This window comes from Tigriopus californicus, chromosome 5 (genome assembly GCF_007210705.1).
Source record: "Tigriopus californicus strain San Diego chromosome 5, Tcal_SD_v2.1, whole genome shotgun sequence".
NCBI classification, from domain to species: Eukaryota; Metazoa; Arthropoda; class Copepoda; order Harpacticoida; family Harpacticidae; genus Tigriopus; species Tigriopus californicus.
The window spans coordinates 5,232,015-5,250,936 of NC_081444.1; the positions used below are offsets into that span (position 1 = coordinate 5,232,015).

At 44.0% G+C, this 18,922-nt stretch overlaps 2 protein-coding genes, 1 long non-coding RNA gene and 1 other non-coding gene across 4 annotated transcripts in view; 2 read left to right on the forward strand and 2 right to left on the reverse strand.

The window, feature by feature from the left end:
* Window positions 1-18,922, reverse strand: part of LOC131880630 (uncharacterized) — a 40,104-nt gene that overhangs the window by 17,415 nt on the left and 3,767 nt on the right. The gene's annotated exons all lie outside the window — the stretch shown is intronic.
* On the reverse strand, window positions 5,647-7,544 carry LOC131880632 (hematopoietic prostaglandin D synthase-like). The gene is made up of 4 exons (XM_059227310.1): window positions 6,747-7,544; window positions 6,494-6,661; window positions 6,260-6,405; window positions 5,647-6,157 (listed from the first exon to the last, which is right to left on the reverse strand). Exons 1-4 carry the CDS (start codon window positions 7,366-7,368, stop codon window positions 5,954-5,956), a joined length of 1,140 nt encoding a protein of 379 aa, XP_059083293.1. The 5' UTR covers window positions 7,369-7,544; the 3' UTR covers window positions 5,647-5,953.
* Trnaa-cgc (transfer RNA alanine (anticodon CGC)) lies at window positions 6,180-6,251 on the forward strand. The gene has a single exon. It is a non-coding gene; the product is annotated as a tRNA-Ala (tRNA).
* LOC131880633 (uncharacterized) lies at window positions 14,363-15,895 on the forward strand. Its single transcript, XR_009373283.1, has 3 exons — window positions 14,363-14,643; window positions 14,793-15,464; window positions 15,706-15,895. It is a non-coding gene; the product is annotated as an uncharacterized LOC131880633 (long non-coding RNA).

The window sequence follows — 18,922 nt, forward strand, 5'->3', positions numbered from 1 at the left end:
GGTGGTCCATCTTGGTCGTCAGCGAGTGTGAATGTTTGAACTGTGCTCCATAGGCGCTTTTTCAGGCATGGAAAGTGTCATAATGCTGACAAATAGTAAGTTTGGTGGACGGGTGCAAACAAAAGTTGCCATGAGTCGTGGAAAACAAAAAAGTTGTGGCCACAAAAGTTGTGTTTCCTCTGAGGCATATCCGGGATGATGTTGAACAGTTGGCACAGGTTCATGCTCTGATGCATTCCCGCAGATAAAAAGAAAGACCACAAAGGCTCCTCTCACTGTCACAGCTAGTCGCAATTCGGAAGGAAACCAATCGAGAATATTCAATTCTACGTGTCGGAGAGTTACGAACTTCCAAAGATATGCCTCCAAAAACGTCGTAGAAGGAAAGGCATTGGCACATGCAATTGCAGCTGAGGTTGGCCCAAGGATAAATGAATGAATGCACTTCAAGGCCTTAAACCACCCTGGTGCTATGAAGAGACGGAGTGTGAGAGCGCCAAGTTTGTCCAACGACGATGCATCGCTCACAAATTTGACTTCATTTGCATGATGAACTCACTCAAAGGTTTAAAAGTGGAGGGAACAAACGACGAGGTTATATTTGCCACACATGAATGAGAAACACTCGCATGTAGTCCATACGGCTTTGGATCGATATTAATTGTATTAACATCAGGGAATCTGTACTCGTTGAGTAAGTACGTTGGTCAATCCTAAGTTCCGTCGAAACAATAACAACAACATCCATTGATGTTCGTCCCAAGTGTGATCATGATGGAGGACTTCCAATCTGTTGTCATGACATCACACTAGCCGAATCAGACCAGCAGTAACGACTCAATCCCAGTCATGTTTGACAGCTTGATTTGCTATGTTTTCTTTGCATTATTTAACCAAACAGGGTGCGAAAGATGCACCTTGAAGGATTTCAGTTCACAAAACTGGGACTATAAATTTGTTGTTGTCTCATTGGTTGTTTATCATTGGAAATTTATTCATGGAAGAAGCAACCAACCCCATTGCCAAAATGGCAGCAGAACCAAATTGGGATCCATTTCCCTCTTTTGCCTCCACTCCCTTCGGAGCTCACTTCACAATAGCACCCTCCTCCATCTGGAGTGAGATAAATACAGATAAACAGTCTCGATCGATGGAAAACTCCGCCAGCAAACACAAAAGTATGATCACTCCTTCCTCCACAACTTGCAATGGAAGTCCCTTGTTAAGATAGGTAACCAATAGAGTAGTAAAGTAATGCCGTTTTCACTCCTAATCGTCCGTGAGGTCAAAGGAGGCAAGTTGGCCCAATGAAAACGAGAGAGACTGAGCTCTCGGAATGAGGGGGTGAATAGCGGATCAATTTGTTGGCCATCAACCCGTCTTTTGTTGTTCCGAGTCGATGGTGGCGGAATTGGAGGAGCATCACGAGGAGAAGAACAAGGAGGGAAAAGTCTTCGTTTATTACCATATTGCTGAGCCAGGACTCAATGAGGATGGATCAGAAAAGGGCTGAATACCAAATGAGCTTGATGATTCACACCCGTCTAAAATATCCATGGCAAATAATGCGAGACGATCTCGACTCAAGACTTACATACAGAGTCGTGCAACCTTGGACTCACTCTACGAGTACACTAGGAATGGAAGTGGGGTGAGCTTGTACTCGTACAGTGTGTTCAGTGCCTTCAAATGTGGGTAAGACATGCTCCTCCAATCGAGACAAGAGCTTTCTTCCCCCAGAGCTTCAGGGCCACGAGCACAGAGGGAGGGAAACCTTTTAAAATTCCGTCAGCTGGTCGTCTTCGTTTCTAGGGAAAACTCGGGTGTTGGTTATTCCCAATGCTTTCATCCCTTCCGCTCCTTGAGGAGCCATTTCAACAAAATGTGTTCAAAGGGGCCCCAAGTGAATGGCACAAAAGGTGATGAAAAGATCCGGGAACCGTTGAGCCAACTCAGGAGAAACCCAATGACAGCCTCGCAGAAAAGGACAACTCTTGCACCAGGCCTCTGCTTTCTTAATAACTCTACCAACCTATTTAGAACCCCCCCTCCCACGTTAGATAAAGAAGAGACCTTGAGGGTCAAGGTATATGATACATGTATGAATATGAAACTGCCTTGATACCTAAAAATAGAGTTAATTGTAGTCCCTTATCATGGCACGAACCAAGTTTTAATGAACTGAGCTGAACAGTATTTGTGGAAAAACTCGTCTGAGTTTGTTTTGGAGCTACGTTGGTTGGATGGATTAGTAGGGTGAGCAAACAAACCCAACTGCTACTTAACCATGAATGAGGCTCATGGATGGATTCATGACCACGTTCACCAAGAGATTGCTAGACGTGAGTGGGTCTTACCTAAAAAGAAAAACAAAACTGGATCAAGCACCTCTTAGATGGATCTCTCTTTCTCCTCTGGGTTTGGAACCAGAGGCCTGTTTCCATTCATGTCAGGCCTCCCATGCGTGGCGTGTGGTATGGTGGGGGAGAAAGAAAGCGAGTGAATTGTAGATTAGTGTGTAACATGCAAGCATCACTCAATTAAACAGAGATTCATTACAAGTCCTAAAGGGAACTGCGTGGAAATAGTGTATAACCCATACACGTTCACTCATCCTCGACCGCCAGTTTGGTTTCATACTTCATCCCTAATTGGAAAGGGCACCTACCAAGGTCCAAATTTGAGATACGTACACTTACTAACGAGGCAACATCTTTTTTGCTGTAAATGGGCGAAATGATTCACGAAACCCTGGTTCAATTCTCAAAATGCGCATGTATGGTTTGTGGTGTTACAACGAAACTAATTAGAAGGCCAACCTTGGTTCGAACTGCCTTGTCAGCTGAGCTTGAGGAAGGAAAAGAGAGAAAGAAGTGTGTTCCAAGCTAGTGCCAATGGCACGGATTACATGATTGAGGCTCATTGGCATTCTCTTTTTCTTCTTCTTCTTCTTCTTCTTCTTCTTCTTCTTCATCCTCATGCTACTGCATTGGTGACTTGGTTGGAGCACTTACTCCACTTCTGTGGACTTGACTTGTTTGATGACAGCTGCAATCCTTTAAGAACACCATCGGGTGACCTCGGAGGCCGTTTCATATGCTAGATTTCCTTGAAACTGACCTCGATATGTGTGGACATGTGGTAGTGTATTGTATGTAGACGTGCTCGTACTGAAGATCGAGGAAATCTTGTTCCAAGGACTCATGGCTCAATTAACGGACTTTGGGAAGCGTGTCCTAAACAACCTATTTACATGAGAGCTTCTTTAATTAAGAACGTGGTCCATCTCACAAAGCGAAGAGTCCCTCTAACATTGGAGCGGGGCAAATACTCGGTGTTCAATCCGTCCCGCTTTTGGATCCACTTCCAAGACGTGCAAAGACATATCCCTGAATCAGGAAAAACTGTCTGCGTGCTTTGTGTGTGTGCTCTATGTATATGTATGATATGAGCCCATTCCCCAAATCTACATCCTCATGAGCAAGAGACTTGTCAGCTTTCATATTCGTCTTGGATCAGCGGCCACTTTTTTACGGGTTCCGTCCATTTTGTCCCTCCCGTTGTCACTATCCATACTGGATCTTCTAGATTGTGCACTGTAGCAACATTCCTAAACACAGCGTTCGATCTTTTTAGCTCTTTCAGAGGTTAATATGTGGCCGTTTTAAGCAGTGTTTTCGGGTTAGTTATGAAGCTAGGGAGCAAACGGGAGTGTCGTATTGGATTCCTCTGTCATAAAAGCTAATACAACTTGTTCGGAACAAGGATAGGTTGGTGGATTTCTCGGTCACCTAGTAGTGTAATATTGCTACGTGAGCAAAGTCTCGGTATTTCCATATTCTGGTCTCAAGCAGCTTGTTGTTCTCTTATGTTACTCGATATCACTAGAAATACCCCTCTGACCAAGAACGTCTTGAAACCTAATATCCGAGTATGGCTCGGGATAATATGTTACAACACAATCGGTTCCGTTTTGACAATGGGTGAGAGGTAAAAAATCCGAGCCCTAAAATATCCGATAAAACATAGATATGGACGTGGTAAGTTCACTCGTCGAGGAAGGAGGTGAATCAGAAATGGGGGAAAAGAACCCCAGGATCAATGGCTGGACGTGACAACTGGCACGTGCGACAAATAACTCCCAATACGCTTACAACAATGTCGAGCAACAGCATTTGTGCCACTTCTTCAGTATGCGTTCCGAGCATTATTCTGGCCCAACCACAGTCCTATACACAGAGTTGTCAAATTGTTGCTCAAAATCACAATACCAGTATCCATCACTGTAAGTGGGATCACATAAGAGGTTTGCGGCTGATCTCTTATTCGGTCAGCAATTGGATTAATCCTTGGACATCGGTGTGAGGGGACCTTGTTTTGTTGTCCATCTAGGGCTGTAGCTCAATGGATGAGGCTTCCAATGAAAAGGGGAGGATGCGATCCAGGCAGAACAAGAAATATACTGAATATATTGGAGATCAAATCGAATGATGATTTCGGGACACGCTCGCCAAATCAAAGAGGGGAACAAAGTGGAACAATGAAGATACATGTGGTTAGCTTCAACCATCACGGGTTCGCCAATTACCGCCAAAGTGGGACAAGAACACGAAACCAGCTCACTGGTCAGTCATCCACCATTTTTCGAGATGTTAGTACACACATGCCTCAGTAAAATGAATGGTGAAAACAAGAACTTGAGCAACGCTCTCTCTCTCTCTTTCTTCCTCCAGCCCCAAACTCAGAAAAGCCTCCGCCTCCTGCTGTTTATTGGTTTAAGTCGAACATTGATGAACGCAAGAGAAGTGGGGTTGGCCGTAGAGTCCGGGCTTTTAGCTTCAAATGGCTTTTCCTGCGGACACGACGACGAGGACTGACAAGCTGTTCAAAAAGCCAGACGAAACAGGCACACTTTGCCACATTTGGCCACGAGGGAGAACAGAGAGCACCGAAGTGACCTCCCAAGTCTCAATGTCCTGGCAGACTTGAGCAATTCCAAACGGACTACAATAGCTTGTGCGATCTGGCGTTTTTTCTCGTCTCTCTTTTCGGTTGAAAAGATGGCGATCCCAGATCCATTTTTCTGCAGAGGGTGGAAAGCCAAAGAGGCCAGGTGTGAAGTTATTTTTGTTAGGGGAGAAGTGAGATGCGTTTTGGCTGGGTAATAAACGACGAGGATCGGTTCCCCAAATGGTCTCGCGTCTTGTGTATTTTCCAAGCCAAAGCCCAAAGTCTAAACGCGAGCTAGCTCTCTGATGGCGTCTTGTAAATATTGATTTGATGACAGACATGTCTTTTTGGGGTGTTCCTCACGTTATGTATATACACCCACAGTCACTCACAAATGCCTGAAGGCACAAAAAGTGCTCAATTTCCATCCAAATCCAGAAGCACATGACGTACCGACTCTAGTACTCAGTTTCCCCTTTTTTTCTTGATTGTCGAGGAATGGAATGAAATCATCAAGACTTTGCTTTTGGTCATATGGTCATACGAGAAGGAAATTTGAACACTTCAAACTAGCTCTGAAAGCACTTGGAGTTTCAGGTTTCCATAAAACACTCGGAAAGTGATCAATCATTGGTAGTCTCCACATAAAACGGTAACTGAATTTGAACATGCAAGATGAGTGAAAGGCTTTCTGTGTCTCGTTAAATGCTCTGGAAGCTCGTTCGTTCCAGACATGGTTTAATTCGGGTTTATTTTCAGGGATCGATCCATGAGTTTGTCTTTTTGCAATAACAGGTTAGCAAATGGGCCTCGTGGTAAAAAATAAGGGATTAGATGATGAGTGAGTAGGTACGATTAGTTTGTTGAGATTGGACATTTTGTTGACGTAAGTGTTTTGTATGTTTGACTATGCATTGGTCATTAACTCGGTGGTGGAATCGAAGATTGTCTGTCAATTGGGGACCTTTTCTTGACATGGTGCCTGTGGCGATTTCCACTAGTCTTAGAAGAGTCCTTCCGGCCTAGTTTTAATCCATTCCTTGATCCCTGGCTCAGCTAAGACTCGATTGACCAAGTCCACAAGCAGAGGATAATCTTCTAGCATATAAAGACGCTCATCAGCGTGTGGCAAGGTCTTGTAGAAGGGATCCTCGGGATCCGAAAAAGAGTACAGAATGTGGAACATGTAGATATCCCCGTAGGTCAGCTAGAAGGGATAGAATACAAATGGGGGTGTAACTCAGTGGTAGAGTGTCTGTTTCGCATACAGAAAGTCTCGGGTTCAAATCCCGGCTCCTCCAAATGTTACCTTTTCGCCGGCAAAATATTTCCCCCCTCGAGCTCTTAGCATGTCTTCTGTGCTTCTGAAGAATTTTGGAAGAAAGGCCTCAATGTTTAGTCGAACCAAGGACACTTGTTCGTCCCAACTTTGTGCCCGAAACACGGCCACCCATTCTAAGTGAGTTACAAACAAACGATTACAGGCTATTGCTCCATGGACATCCTAGCCAGACGAATGTCAAACAAGAGGGTTGGTTCTTACTGTTGTTGAAGTCTGTAGCACAATCGACAATCATGTCCGCATAGGTCTGTTCCAATTCCGTGTCCCCATAAAGGCCGGCTCGTTTGGCCAAAAAGCGAGCGATTGTTATGGACTGACAGAACATCTGACCTTCAAAGGTCAGAATTGGCACCTGGCCAAAAGGCGTTTCTACACGAAAGAAAGAGCAAACCGATTCGTTCCATCAATCGGCCTTGATTGGTGGTTTGCATGTCATGAAATTAGGGATAGTCACCTGGCTTGAGTTCCCTCCACTCCTGGGCAGATAACCGGATGTCTTCAAATTGGATTCCCGCTTGAGCCATGATGAGTCGAGAAAGTTCTGCTCGACCACTCCCGTCAAAGTAAAACAATCGGACCATGCCGTCGTTGGCCGATTGCTTGAGGAGATCTGCAACGCTGAACCGGCTTTCTACCACAGGGTCCTCTTGAGCAGCTGTTCCGTTTCCATTTTCAGTAACAGGTTCACTGGCCTCTGCTGGGTCCGATGGCTCCTCAGGAGCCTTTGCATTTCCATTGGCATCTTCGCCAGATGTAGGTTTCGCCGATGATGAGTCATCAACTTTGGGAGTGGTAAGGTCCTTGGCGGAATCTTTCTCCTCCTTGGGATCCTTGACGTCTTTTGATGGTTCGGAAGACGTAGAACTTTTTTTACTGGGACTGCTCTTGTCATCTGGAGTGGATGGGGCGTTGACCGGTTCCTTCACTTTTGCTGTGTCCTTGTTGTCCTTCTTGTCGTCCTTGGTGGGCGTGGACGGAGCCGAAGCCTTCTTGACAGTCTTCTTCGGATCGTCCTTCTTTCCCACTTCCTTATCCTTCTTGGGCGATTCCTTCTTCACTTCCTTCTCCTTTGCCATTTTATTTTGAGCTCTGTTTCTCGTCACAGCTGTAAATATTTCAAGACTGAAAACCACTTTCCCAACGTGAAGAATAAGGAGGCCTCCTCAGTGGCTTCACTCGCAACAATAGAGACAGGTACTCCCGACAACGGAGTGAGTGAGGAAGGAGGTGGAATAGACGAATACGAGGAGGAGGACGACGACGAGAACGACGGGAACAACGACGACGATCAGAAGTAGGAAGCACTAATTCCAGGCTCCCACTCGTGGTGCCAGGCCCGGGCCAAAATTTAAGTACGAGAGACATCTGACTTCTATGTAGTAGGTTTGGAGAAAAGGCAGGCCGAATATGTTAACCCAGTCTGCAATCCCAATCAAAATTGCGAGAGAGTGAGTGCCCCTCCGACGCTTCTTCTTCCCTCACCCCGACCTCATGAGTGCGTATGAAGAGTGTACATGTAGGACTGCTACTACATACATATATACACGCATACATCCGTACGTACTCGTGCCATGAGACCATACACTTGTAGTAGAATGAGACCCTAGTGCCTTCTCGGCCTCTCACTTCGCCCTCTTTGAGCTATTCGTCATGAGGGGAGTCTGTAGAAGCCTATCACTAACTTAGAGCCCTGAAGTAAACTGCTTCAATGGTCCTGTTGCATGTTTGGCAAACTACAATTCAGTGGGCGATCTAGGGGAACGGGCTCAATTTCCTTCCTTGGCCAACAATTTCTAGGGTTGGATCGAACTGATCAAAAGTTTGCATTGTCAAATCGAGCACCTTCAGGTCAGGCTTGGTTGGTTTCATGGTTTTTGGTTTATGGTGGCTTCCAATCGAGTTGGAGCGCTAATTAAAGTTTGAATGATTTCGCCGCATGTTTTATGGCTTCGTACCAATTCTCGTTGTGGTTAACACACATTGACTTTGCTTGGTACGACCAGACCGCAAACTAGAGAATGAAATCAACGTTGGGAATGCGGTACCTAAAGCCTACTTGGTATCTTCATCACCATTTCACCCTGCCATGGTGACTCATTCCGTGCTGGATGACCTCATCAACAGTTTGGTACGCCGAGAGGAGCCTAATAAAAGCAAGGAAATGGATGATGATGATGATGATGCTAAAACAGGCGCTCTCGACGACGATTTTCAGGGTGAAGGTCCAATCTTCCAAAAGTGAATGTGTGGGAGTCACAAGCCGACGACACCCTTCGTCGTTTTGTTGCGAATTAAGTTTTGCGTCGAATTTATGTCCGAGAGAGCATGGAATAAAATGCGAGCACACCAGTAGAAGTGGACTGGGAAATTCAAGGAGCCCAAGGGAATGAATTTTTATTGCCCAGACAAGACCTCAATTTATTCAGGAAAACCGTCGTAAAATGTCAAATAGGTCACCCGAAGCTTCAGGTTGGGACCTTGGAGGCCTATCTGCTAAGTCAGTTCCCGAGCCTTCCAATGGTGGAACTTGAACTTGGCACTAAAAGAAATGGTGCCTCCACATTTTGTTACGGAAGAAATTGTGGAACAAGGTGTCGACTTGAGCTGTCGTGATTTCCTTTCTTCAATTCATGGAATACAATGCGGTCTAATAAGACACTCGAAAGTCTGTCATGCCCATCAGGCTTTGATTCAAATGTGTCTCGATTTGTTCGCAAACAGTTTTCTTAAATATATGAGTGATGCTATGTGCAAAGCCTAAAAAACCCTCGTCAGTGTACGCAGGATCCCAGATTGGAAGTGGGCGGGTGAGTGTCAAGAATAGACCGACCGAGTTCCTCTTTACAGTAATGAAATGTTCCCCCTTTTAGCGTTCATCTCTTCTTTATCTGGGTTTCCTTTGCTTAGATTGAGAGCCGGGTCCGTCTTAAATCCCGGATTTAAAAGCCATTCGGTCGGGGATTTTGAGTTCAAAAGTGGCTCTTTCTGACTTGCTCGCTTCAATACAAAGCATGGGACAACGAGTAATGTGTTCCTGCCTGAAAATGGTCTAATGTTAAAGGCTTAGGTAGATTCTCGCTGATCAGTGTGCACTTCGCCCGAGCTCAAAATGAACTTGGCCAAGTAACATGTTCCCTTAGCAGATGGACTTTTTTGGTCGTCCCACCAGTGTACCAAACATGCCAAGACAAAACCATTGAAGCACTTCAAATTGTCATCAATCCAAGATCTTGGCAATGCTGTTTTGGAGATGTTCCAAACGAAGCTCAGACTTTGCAGGCTCTCTCTAGTTTACAGTCTTTGTTGTTAGTGGCGGTGGTGGTGGTGGTCTTGAACTCTCTCAAACTTGACTTTTTCCATTTTCTTTCGTGAGAGAAGGAACCCCTTGGAAGCTAAATCGATGATACCATTAGCTCATCCGTCCCTTCATGACTTTCAGTTCAGAATGTGTCAATGTCAATATGGGACGTCGAGATTGACTCAGATATCCCCACTCTTCTCGTGTCTCTCTCGTAAAGGCGACGTTGCCATGGGTACTAGGTACAGGGTGGCCGGGGGCAATTTGTCAATCTTCGTTGACTCATACTGTGCAATTAGCTTCATCCAAATCTGCCTACATCGATAGCTGGATTTCCAGTCTCTCTTGGGGGAACGCACAGAGCCGATGATCCTAGTATTTGCGCCCTCCAGGAGATTTGCGCCTTAGTTCATTATGTACTACACGAAGCATACATGAAATAAGTACATACACCATAGACACAACAACAGCACATGTTCAGACTTAAAAATCCATTATGGAGCCGGGTAAATAGCTTTTGGGGTGGAATTTGGACTCCTGCATAGGCGAGCAGCTGACGGTCTCTCTGGCTGATTTGTGTATTGAATTCTATGTCGTTGCTTATCCTGGAGAAATCTCCAGAATGGCACCAATTTTGATGACCTGAAGCAAATCACTGAACGGATAGTAACACGCGGGAATACTCCAATGGAAGGTTGGATTGAATATCGAGTTGCCTTAGAACTCTCTGATGTTGAAGGCCAAATCGTTTGTTAAGTAAAGCCCACGGGTGAGAAGCGAGGATTTGACCTCCTCATGTGGATTTTTCCCGCTTTGAAGAGCAAATCTTGAGGCCCTCAAAAGTCAAGGGCCTCTTGAAAGGAGTTCAAGCTTCAAAGTGGGCCATTCCAAGCACTGACTTTTGCTTTGGCCTTTCTTCTTGGTCCATGATTATAGATGAGGATTTCCGTGCCTGTCACTGAGACATCAATTCCAATGGCTACTATTATGGCTCGACAAATGCATATCTCACACGAGGGTCGGGCATTGAGAAGTCCAAGATTGAATTGCACAGGTTTGAAAACGGAGAGTGAGAGAGGTAGAACGGGTAGAACCCACTTGAGTTTGAAGTGGAGAGTCTGGAAGATAGACTTTTTCCATTGGTCCTTATCCTATCTTCAAAACCAGGTCCACATCCAAGACACGTATGTGAGTGAAGCACACACATAAGAAGGTGGTTTGGAAAAGCAATTTCTAAGCCTCAGAATTGGAATTTCTCTCTCTCTCTTTCTCTTTCTCTTGCGAAGATATAGAGCCGAAAAAAATCATTCTCAGTCGCCCGGCTCATTCTAGAAATTGGACCAGAACAAGCTCCTCTTTGGGGAGCATCTTCTGTTCCAAAATAGCTCATATCTAGGGCATGCGAGGTCTTGTGATATGTTTCGGCATGTCCAAAGGGATATGCGACTGTTTTGTCCACAATCCCACAAATGTTTACAATCAGTGTGGGAGAAGGAAGACAGTGGCCAAAAAAGACCTTCTTGTGTGCAAAGATCCTTTGACTTTTTCAACCTTTGCCCACAAAAGAAGGGAAAGATGTGTCCCTCGCCATTTCCCACAGAAAAAGGGGGGATTTAGGGGACACTTTCAACCTGCACATCAAGATCTATCACCCAAAGTCACTGACAAGACTGCGGCGACAATATGAACTGGATTTTCAAGCTGGAAAGAATATGTCTAGCTAAAACTTGTGGTTTTGGTTGGTTAAATAGAATTCTTGCCCAATTCTCAGCAGTTCATTGATTCTCTTCTAAGTGGAAATGAACTTCACACTCGCTCGGCTTGATTGCTTTGTTGAAGTTTTCTTGGAAGAAAGCGAAGCCGGAAGATCCAACATTTTTTACCCCAGTGCGAGAAAGTCTGTATTGGTTGGTGTTCTCTTCCTCTTGCTATTCTTCCAATTGATGGCAATCAGAGAACCATTCAAAACCAAAATCCCTTCCCGTCCTTCTTTGGACTCTGTTTTCTTTTTCTCTCAATTTCGAGAGGAAGGAAGAGATAGAAACTTGTTGGAAAGAAGAGCGATTCGGATTTCCACAACAAGGAGGTGTGGTTGGTTCTCCTCAATTGGAAAAAGGAAGAGACACTCTTCCACGTTTCCTTCCACAAATCCAACTCCAGATGTCATTTTTCTGTCTAAAGCCACCAAACGTTTAACCGTGTTCCAGGCTTTGTGGAAGAGAAGATCCATATCTAAAGTACTTGCATATGCTTTGGTGCTTTGGACTGTCTGTGGGACAAATGTCCAAGTTGATGAGCGTTGGAATAAATCTGCCGATATCACTTAATTGCTGATGAAATATTTAGTACGCCTCAGGCTCTTCCCATATTTGAGTGGACACTTGTGATTCAATCTCGAATCAAAGGCGGTTTATGGCCCCGATCTGACGAGAATGAAGCCATTCCTAATGAAATATAAACAAAGCTTGTGTGAAATGGCTGCGATAATGTGAGATTCGAAGTCGGGGACGACAACTTATTAAGCGTATTAGGCAGTTCTTAACGGGTTATTTAGCATTATACTGATGTTTGACCTCGTTTCAATAGCTTGCATGACTCTCGACAAAAAGGAATGGAGTAAGTTTTTTTTGGCCTTGGCAGAGAGGGAACCTAGTATTTAGGCATTTTTCGTATGTCCCTTTGAGTTATTGGTGTAAAAGCAGCGGGGAATATGCTTTCTTGACTTGCATTCAAAAGCAATGGGGACTCTCTGTCAATCTCGTGGCACGCAACTCGCGGGAATAATTCATACCTCGAACCTGAAGCAAAAGTATTCCACCACCCCCTTCCACCACAGATATGCTCTTTACTTCTAAGTTAGACGAGTATCAACTGCTAATCACAGATTCAATAATATCCGATGTTTTTTCTGTAATTGAATAGATTTTAAGGCCACATGAAAGACATGCTTAGTTTGAGATTAGCTAGTTTCTTTTTTCAGGTCGCAGTTTTCGTAAATCTGTGGCAACCATGGCATCAGGAACTTGAAGAGGGTTCGGCTCTCATTACTGTTATGTGTTGAAATATCACGAGAAAAACCACCGGATTCGTCATGTCAGCCAGCTTGGGCCCCTTAAAAGCTTTTGGAGGGGTCTTTTTTGATACCCATGGGATTATGAACCACATTATGGCCTTAATTAGACTGGCACACCATGTTCTCATAACCCAATGGAACGATCCGATTCCAATATCCCGATCCAACTGCCAATGGCGTGATCCTGTCTGGGTCAAGAAGATGTGTGTGTGTGTGTGCGTGCCAAAGTCTGAAAAGCCCTTTCTGCTTTTTTGCATCGCACCTTCAAACTTTCCAATCATGTAAAGGGGTTTTCAATGAAAAACGGTCCAAGCGAGAATTCACGTGGAAAGTTCTATCTCGTAATTCCCGGCTCCAGAATCAAAAAACTTTTCCTTCACTTACCTAGTACCTACATTCCATGCTAGAGTGTACATATACTTTGAGTTCCGACGGGAGTGAGAATTGCCCCCGCCCCCCACCATTTGATTCTTTCTGGCTTTTACTAAGCTTTCCACGGCCTCGCTTTTCAGTAAAACATTGCCATTGCATCCCTTTTCAAGCGAGAATTGGAACAATGTTTGGAATTTGCATCCTCTTTACTGAGTTAAAGAGGATAAGAGAGGGGAACCATGAGAGGCTGTTTTGCGCGATTACCTGTTCTGCATCAAAGCCTATGTTTGAGACAACAATGAGGAACACATGAAAGGTGGTCAATTCCCGGTAGAATGAACGCAATCCTCGCAGATCTTTTCAGGTTGGAACACTTTCATGTTTCAGGGTGGCCAATAAAAGAGTAATGCCTCTGTGTGCAAATTGACAAAAAACATGCAAATGCAAAATGTGTGGCTCGGCCGTTCCGCTTCTGGATGCTTTGCACAAACCTATTCCGTGGACGATATTTTACGTTGGAATGGCACCAGTAAAGGTAAATGGTGATGGAATGACCGATAACATATGACATGTAAAGATAGTTATGACTTTAGTATTGAAACAAAATACTTGAATATTCATGAACTTTAATTTATATTTATTACTGGAATGAATGGGAAAAGCAGCTCTCCGCACAAACATATTGAGTCAGAAATGTTTTCATGCGAAATATCGAAACGAATATTTTAGGAGACATAATATCAAATTGATGGAATGGGTAAATATGAGGTTTTAAACGCCAATTTAGTTCACATTTGTGCCACTAAACCTGGATAATATGTGGTGAAAATGGAAAGTCTAGATTTCCTTTTTTGGATAAAAAAGAAACAGTTTTAGTTAAATCCAAGTTTTTTTTAGTATGGTAGCTCAGTGGTCTAATATACCCGATAGAGGCACGGCATGGTTCCCCAGAGGGCGTGGGTTCGAATCCCGCCTTCGGAGAAAACCTATTTGTGAAAGTTATATTTCTGACGAGCTCCCGAAATGAATCTTGGTTTACTTTCTCTGTCAAACGCACTGCATAATTCAAAATCTTAAATCAAATGAACATTGAATTTTCCAACTTTATGCATTCACTCATGTTACAAAAATTTTGCGTTATTTGAACATCTCTAAATTTGACTGCCCAACCTGAAAAAGTGAAACAGAAGGCTAGAAACGAAAAAGAGAAATGGCAACTTCAGAGATGAAAGACCGCCGCTCTCATCCGAATAGAACAACCATGGCCTTGGAATGATGAAAAAACTTTTTTGCCTTGGCATGCTTTTCCTGATCCAAGACACAAATATTGTGCCCTCTTCTAACCCCAGTTTGGAACAATGAGTGCCGCCTGCCGTCTGCCGTCTACCGTCTGCCAGCGTCAATATTGAATAACTTTTTCCACTCCATATCATGTGTGTCATGTCACGACATCTTGCCTTCAGGATGTCCTTATTCTTCTCCAAAATCAGGATCAACCCCAAGGGAGTTTCACCCATTCACATTATTTGGTCATTCTGTCCTTGGCAATTCTCTTTTAAATGTACAGTCGGAGAGTTTTCATTATATTTTGAGGTCCAACCAATTCAGGTAAGATTGAGCGCAATAACTTGAAAGGGTTTCTTGTCCCCTTTGTCTTGGATACATCGAATAAGCTCAATAAGTTACCAACCTTTTTCCCGACAAAGAAAAACCTTTTGACAGAAGTAATTTCTTGGCGTCATTTTCTTTTTGTCCAGGAATGTGATCCCAAGAAGAACCAGCTTTTCTTTTCTTCTTTTGCCTTTGGCCAAATCGTGATGTCACAAAGACCTTTGATGTTCGTCTCAGCAAGAAGTCCAACTTTGATGCTACTTTCTTGCCAGCAAAGTGTCAAAGGCCACCCAGACTTGACAATCAACGAGTGTTGATTTCGATCCAAGTGGAAAATAAAGGCTCCTATTTGGATTTGCATGGACCGGTGCAGAATTATTCCATTCATGGTGTGAAATGGGTGCAAATGAGCAGATGCCAAAAATACTTTTCCCATGAAAATAAATGATAGAAGAAGATAAGGATATCAAGGCCCAATTCCTCTCCTCATCTTGGCAACTCCTAACAACTGCCATCTCGAGTAAAAGGCCATCACGCGAAAAGAAGTTTTCATAAATGCATTGCAAAAAGAGACCCACAAATTGTCTGCGCTGAAAACCATGCCAACCACGAAAACGCTCGGATATCCTGGACTTCTTTGGTATCCTTTTAACTTGAGACTTTGAACAGTGTTCAATTGGATGCATTGGGTATTCCTTTGAAGAGTGACGTTATTTTTGTTCACTATTGCATGTCCATTAATTACTTCTGACGTTCAATGGTATTTTTTACACAAATGTAAGGAAGAGAATGAGGAAACAGCCACATTTAGTCATTAGGTACGTGGAAGGTATTAATCATCCTAAAAGTAGCTCTTACACTCAATGAAACTCAGTGCCTTCCTCTCAAGAGCCTACGTAAGATATGCTCAAATCAGCCAAGCAAGAGCAAATACTTTCGAAAGGATGTTCCATTTTCTTCTTGAGTGATACTCTTACTCCGACTCAAATAGGCCGTCTAATTTCTTGAATACTGTCTCGCTTCATGACAAAGAACTCATTCCAGACCCTTCTCCTTCAGCACATTCCAAGGTCTCTCGCCTTCGCAGATTTCTTCAAAATCCTCAAGATTCGAGAGAGTTTGTTCCTGGGACACGACGAGATCTGCCAGCCATGAAAATGGCCGGTAGAGCATAAAATGGTCCGAGATTTGAATTGGATTATGTGCCTTTGGAACTTCGCCAATTCCCAGCAAATACAATCGGAGCTTATCTGGCCTTTCGTGTCGTTCCCTTTCATCTTCTCTAATCAGCGGGAAAGGCTGGGTTGACCTTAATTGGGGGTGGGTAACTTTGGTATGATTAGTGGTTGGAAAAGGCAAAGCCCAACGTCAGCTTTAGCATGCATCGAAGCTTCAACACCATACTATGGCCACCTGAGAGACAATAGAATTATGGTTCTAGGGCGTCAAGTTGCACATTTATGTACGGTGAATGTAGCCATCGTTACAACTGTTTACCCCTTGGAAAGGCATTCAAAGGGCTGGAAATGTGTAACCTTTTATCTTGATGCCGGAATAAAAAGCTTTTCATTAAGCAGGTGGTGTGCGAGTGCGAACGAATCCTCCTCCTTCTCCTTGTCCCTTCAGTCCTTCCTTATTTCCTTAGGTCTTTGGAGACCTAAAATGCTGACAACAACAGACAGTCAGGCCAACGAGGAGCCTTTTCAGTGGAACGACAGTTATGGCCTAATTAATCATGCCAAGAAAGCCTTGAGTGAAACTGGGATCCCGCCGAAGCACCCACACACGAATGATGGAAGTTCGGTTCCACAATAAGACAGCACAGTGGTGGTGTTGGTGAACAGTAACAATATTGTGCTTAGAGGAGCACTTTTAAGAAGGATATTGTTCATCTCCAACATAATTTGGCGAGAATGAGGTTCGCATCGCGTGAGGGCGCCTTCTTGGGGCCTATAATTTTCTCAGACTTGTCCACATAATTCTTCTGAGAGAGGCCATGACGACGACAATGACCAAGAGTCCACCGATTGTCGCTTCCTCGAATAGGGTGACCTTTTTAAGAGCTTTACTAGTTTCTGGGGGCCCTAGGATCGTAAGGGGGGAAGGAAAGGATGCTAAAGGCAACTTTTGGGCCTTCATAGATGTGCACATTTGTCCTTCATCACATTGAAGGCCGTCATACCCCCGATTAGGCCATGCTAAGGGTTCGGTTGTCTTCCAAGCTTTAACATCTACCAAGTGAAGGTCTGTGAGTCCCCGTCCAGATGGACTTTCCGTTTCATTCAAGAATTTATGAGGTGCTCCCCCGCTATAAAGCAAAGGCTTTTGACCCAAACGAGAGGAGACAGGAGAGCGGCACAATGTTGCTCCTTTTCCTTCCTATCCTAAGGGCAAATTGTACACAACAAGGCCGAACAAGACCAGAAACGCGTTGTGCCCATGTAAGGACGTATGTATTAGTCGAGGCCTTGGGTTTTCCGATTGACAGCTCCACCATGTTTGGACAATCGTTAATGGATCCGTCCACATGGATCGAGGTGAAGACTATTTATCACTTGAGCGATGTGGAACAAAAGGTCAGATTTGAGTACACCACAAAGACCGAAAGAGATTCAGAAAGAAACAACGAGAGAGGAAATTGTTTGGGTGTCGAGCAAAAAGTTGTGAGATAAAAGGAACCTTGTTTCTCTTCTTTGGTTGTCACCATGCTCCAAAGGGTCGCGTTCCTTTTTCGCTATCTCATCTGAAAAGACATTTATTTAGTGACCATTGGTGGGAAATAAAGAGCCTTGGCCTGGCCCCACCACTTGAATTACGAGGTCACACAAATCCTAAGAACTGTCTTATCGTTATCACCCCAGGAAGTTTGGGTCGCTTCTTGTTATCCTTGTCAATTATTTGGGTTCGGATTTGGGTTTCGGTAAAAAAACAAACCGAGGCGGGAGACGAGCTTCTTAGCCAACTTGGCGCATTTAAAGAGGCTGAAGGCTGGAGATTAGTCCAAAAGCATCTTTTTCCCATCTCTATACAGTCTGAGCCAGAGCACTTGGAGCAATGCTTTGACACATAAAAGATTGTGTCTGCCCTTTCTAATGCATAGTAAACGTCACGATTGAGAGTGTTTTATGGAATCAATTTCGGCCTGGATCTCTCGAAAGCGCCTGCCTCCCAAGAAGAGGATCTTCTCGTTAGAACGATGAAGTTGAAAGTGCAGAATTTGTTCACCAAAGCGGATTTTCTGGTTCATTAATTCTTATGAGCGACTATCAACCATCTATTGGCCTGTCGCTCGATGAATAGCAATCATAATTTGTCTGTAAAGGCCGATTTGGAGGCCACCAGCCTCCATTCACTTTCGTGCTCACATGGCACCGATATACGTACAGTAGTCCTTGACGAAGAGCCCACCAACCACCCAATCCACATATTACTCTAGTACAACATTCGTCTATACACTACCATATCCATTGGGTGAGTTCCAGTCCTTCTTTCATGATTCATAGTGGTGTGATAAAGAGGCGGGCAATCATGGTAATTGAATTTTCTTGTTCCTGATGACGTCGAGTCTCCCAAATGGAAATCTTGCCACATATTTATCTTGCCTTCGCCGTAGGGCCAACCTTTTTCCTATCTACATAAAAAAGACGGCTACCGAGCTAGTTGTGGAAATGGGCAGACCAGTTCTTGGAATTTTTGCCATGAAGAGTACATGCAAACAAATGTTGGATAGTAGAACATTTTATTCTCGCACTGAACAACCATGTCATGGTTATACCATGCAATTGGGAATCCGTTCGTCTAGCTCAGCTTTCATTTTAGAAGTGGAGAAAACTGGCAGAATGGACCATTCGGCAAGCTGATTCCATTTAAGATAATCCATCATAAAATCTTTCGTCAGCTTCATCCACCGGAAACGAGAAATAACATCCCATCCAAAAAGTCTCTCTCTCTCTCTCTCTCTCTCTCTCTTTACAGAGCTGGATTCTTAGCCAATTTTCTAATGGAAATGGCCAAACCCATTGTGCAAGTTGAGTCGGGAAAGAGTGGCCGAAAATCAAGTGCCCAACCTTTTGATAACATTTTTCAACCTCACACAGAAGTAGTAGTACTTCCTAACAAAAGTTCATACCTTGTAGAGTACCATGGGGATTGCCTCCGGTCTAAGGTTTTGTTCCATGTCGTGACGAGAGACAAATACGTCTGTCTGGGAACCCTTGTCGTGTTGTAATTCAAGAAAAAGGCTTATCTTGCAAATAAACTGCCTTTTATCTCTGGT